Below are 9,637 nucleotides of genomic sequence, written 5' to 3'. Positions count from 1 at the left end.
TCCCGTGGCGGCTGGTGTCTCTGAGGACTGCGGCAGGGGGCGGGGCGGCAAATGCTTTATTCGGACCGCAGGGTGTCGAGGGGCTGCATGCAGAGAGCAGGCCGCCCGCGCCTCCTCACTTCTTCCCGAAGCGCTGGGGGGCGGCCAGGCTCCAGAAGCGAGGACTGGGCCCTTCCGCGGACTGGGGGCTCAGCCCCTGCTTCCCCGGGCTCCTCCGATCGTCCCGGCCGAACCTGTGGAGAGATCCGCGCTGAGCACGGGCTCTGGGGCTCCCTCCCCCTTCCCGCCGGCCCTCCGGCCGCCCCTCTCACCTCTGTGGCTGGAACAGAAAGGCCTGGCTGCGGCCGGGTCTCTTCAGGGCCTGCAGCAGGGCCCGCAGCAGGGACGCTGGCGTTTGCGCCTCTGGCCCCGAGGGGCGTCCATTCTCTTCCTCCTATGCCCGGGGAAAAGGGGGTGGCAGAGATTGTGGTCCAGAGAACAGCTGACTGCTGGCCAGGGGACGCTGAGGAGTCCTCCCTGCCCCCTCCCGGGGACCCCGAAGACTTGAACCCAGACCCGACGCCCCTCAGGCCCGCTGAAGGGGAGAAGATGGGATGGGGGGAGTTGACTTGCCAGAAAAGCGCGGGCCCCGACGCCGCCCAGCTTCTTCCCTGCACCTCCAGCCTGGCCCCTGGCTCCGAGCGCCAGCAGCAGCAGCGCCAGTAGCACGGCCAGGCGCCCAGAGTCCATGGCAGCCGGCTCTCTCCCTTGCCGGAGCGCCTCAGCCGCCTCTTATACCTGCGGCCCGACGAGGAGGCTGCGTTGGCGGCGGAAGCTCTCATCTCCATTCTGGGCCGCCTGGGATCCCCTCCCACGGCCCCCCGGGACTTGATGCTCCCAGCCCCCGGCCTGTCGACTTTATTAAACGCTTCAATCTTGTCTCCCGAGCCTCCCTGCAGGCGGGCCTTCCGTCAAAGTCTGGCCGTCCCTCAACAGGTGGCAAAGCTCGGGCTGCCGCCTTCTCCCCGCCACCCTCGGGGCGCGGCCAGGGCTGGGCCTGCAGTCCAGGGGGGCAGCCCCGGGCAGGGACCATGGGCCAATCAGGAAGGGGGGGAGACTCCATGGGGCTGGTAGCTTCTGGGGACCCTCCGCTCATCACCCCGGCCTGGGTGGGGGGCGGAGGAGGGGCCGAAGGCCAGGAGACGTGGGCTCCAGGCCGCCCCATTCCCCTCCGGATCCCCGCTCTCCTGGAAGGCTTCCCCCAAGGGAACCCAGTGGAGGGGCCGGCCCGCCCGCGGAGGGCACACTCTTCCTCTCGGCTGCCTGCCCCCACCTCTGGACCCAAGTGGAGTACCGCCGCCACCCAGTGGCCGCTGCTCCGCATTGCAGGCCCACTCTAGCCGCGGTGACCCTGGGGCCGAGTGCTGGCGCATTTCTCCAAGTCCCTAGTCCTGGAGGCCTTTCCGAGCCCCTCCCCCTTCTCTTGGGAGACTGGGGGGACAGGCCCCCCCCGACCAGGGAGAAGTTTTACGTAGGATCCAACTCCCGGGAGAGTCGGGGCCTCGCCCTTCTCAGGCCTTTGGAACTGGGCCCTCCAGAATCCGGCTCCTCAGCCACCTGCAATGTTCCGCATTCTGGGACCAGGAGGAATCGCTCTTCTCCCTCTTATTTCCTGGGCTGTGGGGTGGGAAGGATCTCCTAGACCCCTCGGCCAAGGGCGGGGCTCCCGGGGACTCAAACCCAGATCTCTTTCCACTGTTCCACACTGGCCAGACCCCCCTCCCCCCTTTACTTTCTACCCTAGTAATAACTCAGAAGGGCAAGGACTGGGCGAACGCGGTTAAGTGATCTACCCATAGGCACAGGGCAGAGGCCACATTTGAATCAAGGACCTCTGGACTCCATCCCTGCTGCCCCTTTCATTGGCCTTTGAAAGCTTGGTGAAAAGAATAAACCGGGAAAGGTTAGCGCCCCGTGCTCCCCAGCCCTGGGGCCATGCTCCTTGGGGGTCCATCTTCTTACCTTGCTGCCCTTGGCACCCATAGGCGCTTCAGCTCACGTTTAGTCCCTCCGCCCCCCCCCCACTCGTGTCCAGCCCCTCTGAGGGGTGACTCAGGTTCAGGCAATGGGTCTACATGGCACTGTGTTGTCCCTTCTGCAGTGTGCCCAGGGAGAGGGAAAGGAAGGGAGGGGAGGGGAGCCGAGCATCCCGACCAGCTAGTGCTCCCTTGGCACGCGTGCCACAGCTTCACCACCACACACAGCTCCCCTCCATAGAACCTCTCTGGATCTGGGGCTCTGGATCAGAAGAGCTGGTACAGGCAGTGACACACACACACACACACGCCATGGTCTCTTGTTAATAGTTTAATGTTATATCTGCAGCATTAAATAAGGCACAATATATGTGGGGGAGGCTGGCGCAGAGGCTGGGGGCGATGGGGAGGAGGTGAAGGGCGGAGAGCCCAGGGCAGCCCCCGCCCACTCCCCTTCCTGGAAGTCGTGAGAGCCTGCTCACAGGGGACGGGGCATGCAGATTGCGGGAGGGGCAGGGCCAGGATTTCTGGGTAATACAACAGCTGCAGCCCCACCCCGGGCAGGGAGCCTGGAGAGAGAAGGGCCCTGGGCCAGGAGGAGGTCTGGTTATACAGCAAGGATACATAGATGTCCTAGATACAGTCATTACATAGGCTCCATCTGCCTCCCTGGGGCACTGGGCCGAGGCTGGCCCGAGGGTTCTAAGGGGGCAGAATTCCAAATGGGGCCACTGAGGAAATGCTGTGTGTCTGTCTGGGGCAGAGCAGGGAGGTTCATGCAGGATTGGGGGCGGGCAGTGAAGGCCCTGGCGCCACCCCAAGGTACAGCCTAGTGGTTAGAGCCAGAGTTAAAGAATGGGTGAGCCCAGTGTTATAGGGCTGCTCAGAGGCCGGGGTTATCTTTGGGCATAAAAATCAGGCAGGGGGGCAGCTACCTGGTACAGTGCATTAGAGACAGGAAGTCCCAGATTCCAACCTGGCTTCAGACACCTTCTAGTCACATGACCCTGGGCAAGTCCCTTCACCCTGGCTGCCCAGTCGGTCTCAGATTGATGCTAAGGTGGGAGAAAAGGCGAGTGGAGCCAGGGCTGCACTCCCAAAGGTCCGCATGCCTCAGGCCTGGAGAGGAGCTGGGCATTGCTGGTTCTCCTGGGCAGCACTGGCGGCCGTGGCACCTTTCTCTAGACTCTGCCCTTCCCTGCCCAGGCAGATTCTGGGAAGAACAGAAGCCAGGGGCTGCCGGGTCTCGGCACTCTGGTGTGGGGAGCTCCTTAGGAGCCATAAGGGCAGCCCAGGGTGAGACAGGAAGAGGGCCCTGGTGCCAATCCCCACCTGTGGCCGAGTCACCTTAGGAATTGTCCCTGCAGCGTCCTTGACACCAGGAAGAAGACAGTTACTTCCTCCTCCTCCTGGCTCTGGGTGACTTTCTCAGCTTTGGCCCTGACAAACATCTGGCCGGCTCAGAGGGGAGCAGCTGGAGGAGAGGTGAGGAGCTGCCGGGGAGGAGCCGGGCCCAGGCTGCCCTAGGCCTGGAGCAACATTGCATAGTTAAAGGAAGAGGCTGGCACGAGGGAGAGGATTCCTCTTTGCCGTCCGGCCCTAGGTGGAAATGGCTGCGGCCTCCGAGGCAGCCGGGGACCCTCCCAAGACACGAGACCCCCGTGATGGTCTCCAGTCCTCTGGCGGATGGAGGGGAGGGAGGAAGAGGATGGGGGAGGCGGAGAGCCCTGGAAGGAGCATCCAGGGCAGAGATTTCTGTAAACAACCATCGGCCTCAGGTGGACGGGAGGACAGGGCGGGGAGGTCAGCAGAGACAGACACGCACATGCATGCTGGCAGGAGGCAGAAGCGAGGTCTGAAGGACTTTGGGCAACAAGTTTTAAATTGCATTTTCTGTAGACAAACACGGCTCCATCGTGTCCCAAGGAGCAGAGCTGAGGAATGGGGGGGGAACAAGGACTCGGCTCTGGAATCCGCTCTCCGCCCCCAGCAAGGCCAGGAAGGCGCAACAACATAAGGCCACAAAAGGAGGTTGCCGAGGCTTGGGGGGGACGAAGAGGAGAGCCCCGTGGGCAACCCAAGATTCTTAATATTTAAATATGTGAACTGGTGGTGCTGGGAGGAGCTTGCTGGTGGCTTCCGGGGTCCAAGCTGGGCTCTGAGTCCCAGGTCAGCGGCACAGTGACCGCCACCGCTCCCTGGAAGGGCTCCGAATCTGGTTAGTGTTAAACGGGCGGCCTCGGATGGGGAGTCCCCAGCACTGAGGAAGACCTTTTGCAGTAAGAGGATGAGAAACCACGCTGGGTGTCGAGGGAGGGAGCTCACAGACCAGACGGGCAGGCCTCTAGAACTGCCCGTTCCTCGCTCCCGATACCTGGGCCGGCCCACGTGCAAGGCAGGGAGGAGAAGGGCGCCGTCTCTGTCTCGACTCGAGGGTGGGCGAGCTGCGGCCGGGGACCTCTCCGCCGGGGGAGGCATCATCTGCCCGCAGACTGGGACTGTGGAGTCATGATCACATGTGACTGTATGGGCATGCTCAGTTCTGTCCTTTGGCTGGCCATCTGAGTGAGGACTGACGTGGCCACGGCTTCGGCGGCAGAACGGACGCTGAGCCCATTGCTGGTCGCTGTGGCCGAGCTGTGCTGGATCACGGGGGCCGGGGAACCAGTGGGCTCGGAGCTCTCCTTGGGGCTTTCTGCTGGGAGGAGGGGGGGGGCCACAGAGAAGAAAGAATGTCAAGGCAGAGACAGGGGATGGATGGGCAGCCCCCCTCCCCCCCTAGAGAACACCAAAGGCTGGGTGGGGAGAGGGCAAAGTCCCTTCCCATCATCCACCGCTGCCTGGGCGGTGCCTCTGAATGGCTAAAACTCCCTTCTTCACTGTGGCTCTGCCAAGTAGCTGGGACAAACCAACATGGATGCTCTGTTCTAGTCTAGCTCATCTAAAGGCTCTTCTGGGCCAGGCAGCCCACGGCGCCATGGAGAGCGCGCAGAGCCCGGAGCCGGGAAGATCTGCCCCAGCCCCTTGACACCCCGTGCCCCTGAGCAAGTCACTTCACCTGCTGGCCTCAGGGCCCCTCATCTTCCAAATGGAGATAATAAAGAATGATGCACCTACTTCCTAAGACGCTCGTGTGGATGAAATGGGAGCAAATACTTTGTGCAACAAAGTGCTCCATTACTAGCAAGTTGTTTCCCTCCGCTGTGTCCTGTTCCAGTCCCCAAACCTCATCCAAGAAAATTTGGATCATCGAATCTAGCCTGTCTGGCCATTTCTTTCCTTTTGAAGTTTTTTGAACACTCAGGGGCCCCCTAGAGTTAGGTAAGCCTGATAAATCACGTGACCAGAGGCTGTTTCTATTTATTTGCTCAAAAAAAAAAAAAAGATAGCCACTTATCTTCTGTCTAAGACAGAAGAGCCACCAGGGCTAGACCTCACGGAAGCTCTCACGTTTTCTCTTTTCTGGTGACCTTTCTGGCTTTTCTTGAGTCCTAAATTTGAACATCCCATTTGCTGTTGGGGTCTGGTCTTTTCATCACGAATGCTTGGTGATCCTCTATTTCATTAATGACCCCCCCGGGGAGTCTCCCTTTCGCTGGGTAGCCGATGCTTGGTTGTAAGCCTGGCTCCTCGGCCTTCTCCAGTATCACATGCTCTCTAACTTCTAAGTCCCGTGTAATCCTGGCTGTGGCGCCATGAGAATGGACTTGTTTCTTTCTGGCTGTTTTGCTGGGACATCTGTGACGTGGCTATAATATTCCTGGGAGTTTTCCTTTGGGGATCTCTTTTAGGAGGTGACCAGTGGATTCTTTTGATTTCTATCTTACCCTCCAGTTCAAGACTTTCGGGCAGTTTTATTGGACGATTTCTTCTTTTTTTCCTGATCATAACTTTTAGGTAGTCCAGCAATTCTTTTTAAAAAACTCTTAGCTACTGTTTTAGAATTGATATTAGGCAAAGGACCTCCAAGGCAGAACACGAGCGGTAAGGGCTAGGCAACTGGGGCTAAGTGACTTGCCCAGGGTCACACAGCTAGGAAGTGTGTGAGGCCAAATGTGAATCGAGGACCTCCTGTCTCCAGGCCTGGCTCTCCATTCACTGTTGTTTAGTTGCCCCTAAAAGCATTGTTCAGTAATGTTTCAGCCATGTCTGACTCTTCAAGGTCCCATTTGTGATATTCTTAGCAAAGACACTGGGATGATTTGCCATTTCCTTCTCCAGCTCATGTTATAGATGAGGAAACAAAAACAAACAAGGTTAAGTGATTTGCCCAAGGTCACACCACTAGTAAGTATCATAGGCTGAATTTGAACTTAGGTCTTTGTGTCTATAGGCCCAGCTCTCTATTTACTAAGCACCCTAGCTGCTCCTCTAGAATTTTTTTTTAACCCTTACCTTCCATCTTATAATCAATAAGGTGTAGTGCTTCCAAGGCAGAGAAGTGGCGGGGGGTATGCAAATGACTTGCCCAGGGTCACACAGCTAGGAAGTGTCTAAGGCCAGATTTGAACCCAGGGGCCTGGCTCTCAATCCACTGAGCCACTCTAAAGCCCTTTCTCTAGAATTCTTAAATGATCTCTTTTGGATCTATTTTCTAGGTCAGTTGTTTTACCAATGAGATATTTCATCATTGTTTTGAATTCTTTTTATTATTCATTGATATCTCATGAAGTCCTCAGGGTGTACTTCCCCAATTCTAATTTTTAAGGAATTAGTAAGCTTTTGAATCTCCATTTCCATTTGGTTAATTCTATTCTTTAAAAGATTTTTCTTTTCAGTGGATTTTGTGCTTATTTTACTATTTGGTGAGATTCTGTTTTAAGGTGTTATTTTCTTTTTGTATCATTTTCATTTCTTTTCCCCATTTTCCCTCTACCTCTCTTATTTGATTTTTGAAATCCTTTTGGAGCTCTTCTAAAGCCTGAGAACAATTCCCATTTTTACTTTGAAGTTTTGCATGTAGCTACTCTGATCTCCTCGTCTCCTTCTGCATTTGTGCCTTGCTGGGTCTTGTCCTCATGATGATTTTCTATGGTTAAGTTTTTGTTTTTTTTATATTGCCCATTTCCCCAGCCTTGTTCTTGACTTTCATTTTATCTTAAAGGTATGCTCTGTTCCCAGGGTAGAAGGGGCCCCCTTTTGAACTTTAGTATTTATCCTCAGATCTAGTTCTGAGTGTCTGCAAGGTTCATTTCTTCCAAAGTAGCATGGCAGTCAGTGGGCTGAGAGCTTTGGAAGCTGCCTCCCACTGCTCGTTCAGTCTCCCTCAGTGCCTGCTGATAGTTTGCAAGGCCAGGTACACTGTTGGGGCTCAAGGCCTCACTGTAGGCTTGAACTGGGGGGATACACTGGGTCTTAGAACTTTGAAGGCTGAGTCTGGGGGTTGTTGTGCTGTTTGCTTAGGTAGGTTCATGGACCTTGAGCAGTCAGGGGTGAGGGGGAATTGATGGTGTGCCCTGGAGCTCCCCCCCTCACCCCAATGAAAAGGAATTTCTCTTTCTAACTTCCAAGTTATCTCTGGGCCATCCCTTTGTTGGTTGTGCCACTCTAGTATTTGTTTTGAAGTTTTATTTTAAGGTTGGTTGGAGGGAGTTTTCAGAGAATTTGGGTGCTCCTGCAACTCAGACATCTTGGCTCTGCCTCTAATCCTTTCACTAATTAACCATTTATTAGAATTAAACCCTAACTGCTTGGGCAACGATTCTTAAAGGGTTAAAGTTTTAGAGTTTGTTTACATTGTTTAGTCTGAAAAGCCAACCACCTATGCAAAGACTTTCACTGCAAGATTAATACATACTTTGCAGTCCAACAAGAGGGGAGTGTGAGGAATACAAAGAAATTTGGAAAGATCTTTATGAAATGATACAAAGTGAAAACAAACAAACAAAAAAAAAAAACCCCAAACACCAGCAGAACCAAAGAATGAATGCATAGCAACACCCACCAGGGGATGTGACCTGGATCTGTGGTTTCAATGGACTAAGAACACCTCCAGAAGAGGACTTTCCCTCTCTCCATCAAGGCTGGCACCTTTTGAAACTTAAGATTTTTAGAGTTGCCAAAAGTCCTAACAAGTTCAATGACTTGCCCACTCTCACACTAGCCAGGATGTGTCAGAGGGAGGCCTAGAACTTAATCTTCCTGATCCGAGGCCACATTTCCAGTCACTAGACCATGTTGCCTCTACATATAACTTCAGTCATAGAAGAAAAGACAGATGAGAAGGAACAGACTCAGGGAGTGACTGAAAAGTTTTATTTTTATGTTGAAATACATTTTAATGTTAATAGTTGTATTGAAGTTTAATGTTGAATTTTTAGTTAATTATTGATAAAAATGTTTTTAAAAAGATATCTTAACATGGCCAGACAAGTCTGGATAAATCACTGTGGTGACAGCCAAAGCCATGGGAATTGTGGTGCATGTTTTAATATATGATATATTATAACAAATGAGTATGTAAAGTCATGCAGACCGCCTGTCAGATTAAGTTCTTATAGGGTGTGTGTATGGGAGGATTAAATGTATAAAGGCAAAAATTTTCCTTAGTTTTTAGTAAATAAAAACCAAGACAACAAATTACAGTAGGAGCACACTAAACAAAACAAACGACTCTGAAATTCTCCAGAGCTCTGACCAGTCATGACTGATGAAGCAGGTCTCTCCCCTTCTGGGTGGAAAAGTGAAGCTGGCCATTTCCAGACCTGGCCAGTGTTGGTCTGTTTTGCTTAACTCTGTTTGTTTGTTAGATGAGAGGGTTTTTATCTGGAGAGGGAGTGAATTAGTGGGCAGTGATAGAACTACTAAAAAATAAAAGCCAGAAAAGAGCAAGAAAATGGAAAAAGCAGCCAGAAGCATAAGGGGATGGACAAACGGGTCAATTTGTTAAATTTTAAGATTCACAGGAAGAACCAAAATGTATTAAAATGGGGCTTCAGATTCATTCTTTGTACCTGAGGCATATCACTTAAACTGGCTGAGCCTCAGTTTTCTCAACTGTGAAATGAAGGTTTGGATCGGATCTTTCCAACTTTTGATCTAGGATCTTATTAAATGTTTCTGTTTGTTGATGATTAATAAGTTTGCAATAAAAAATTATGAACATAATGCAAAAAGAGATTTTTATCCTATGATGATACAAATAGTTTTTTCTGGGGGAACACTTCTTTAAAATTTTGATGGAAGTTAATAGGAAAAGATAAATCAATATATGAAAGCTTTCAAAATTATCCAATTTTTGCTGAAATGTATCTGATAAAGTTGAGTAAAGGGGGCCAATGTGTACATTCCTTTGTACTGCCACAATCTACTCTTGATTATCTAATACACATTTTAAAGCTCAGACTGATTTCTTCCTGTTTTTCCCATGCTTCTGAACTACCTTGCCTTACCACTGGTTGGTTTGGATAAAGAGTCTACTTTTGGACTACAAACTAATTTTATTATCAGTCTAAGCAAAACCAAGAGGAAGGCAGAGCACGTGGCCCGACATCACAAAGGTTTACCAAGTCCTATCCTCTGCTTCCTAAATAATCCGTGCCACATCTCCCTTCCATGCCTCAAGGGTCTCGTGAGGGGATCTCCCTCTACTCACGGAGATGCAGACTTCATTACCAACCTCA

At 52.5% G+C, this 9,637-nt stretch overlaps 2 protein-coding genes across 10 annotated transcripts in view; both read right to left on the bottom strand.

Annotated features, from left to right (window-relative positions):
- Positions 1 to 37: 37 nt before the first annotated feature.
- Positions 38 to 1,388, bottom strand: NPFF (neuropeptide FF-amide peptide precursor). The gene is made up of 3 exons (XM_056798114.1): positions 613 to 1,388; positions 312 to 433; positions 38 to 233 (listed from the first exon to the last, which is right to left on the bottom strand). The coding sequence occupies exons 1-3, from the start codon at positions 727 to 729 to the stop codon at positions 116 to 118; spliced, it is 357 nt and encodes a 118-aa protein (XP_056654092.1). The 5' UTR covers positions 730 to 1,388; the 3' UTR covers positions 38 to 115.
- A 943-nt stretch (positions 1,389 to 2,331) lies between these two features.
- Positions 2,332 to 9,637, bottom strand: part of LOC103101358 (cyclic AMP-dependent transcription factor ATF-7) — a 96,516-nt gene continuing 89,210 nt past the window's right edge. For 5 of the 9 annotated variants that reach the window (XM_056798050.1, XM_056798054.1, XM_056798056.1 and 2 more), the window contains one exon: positions 2,332 to 4,713. In XM_056798050.1, coding sequence (XP_056654028.1) covers positions 4,493 to 4,713 — 221 coding nt within the window. In that variant the 3' untranslated portion in view covers positions 2,332 to 4,492. The remainder of the gene's footprint in view (positions 4,714 to 9,637) is intronic. The other 4 variants (XM_056798052.1, XM_056798055.1, XM_056798058.1 and 1 more) reach the window with 1 other exon arrangement.

Source organism: Monodelphis domestica, chromosome 5 (genome assembly GCF_027887165.1).
Source record: "Monodelphis domestica isolate mMonDom1 chromosome 5, mMonDom1.pri, whole genome shotgun sequence".
Taxonomy (NCBI): domain Eukaryota; kingdom Metazoa; phylum Chordata; class Mammalia; order Didelphimorphia; family Didelphidae; genus Monodelphis; species Monodelphis domestica.
Note: the sequence above shows the minus strand (reverse complement) of the source record. Positions and strands in the feature narration are given on the sequence as shown.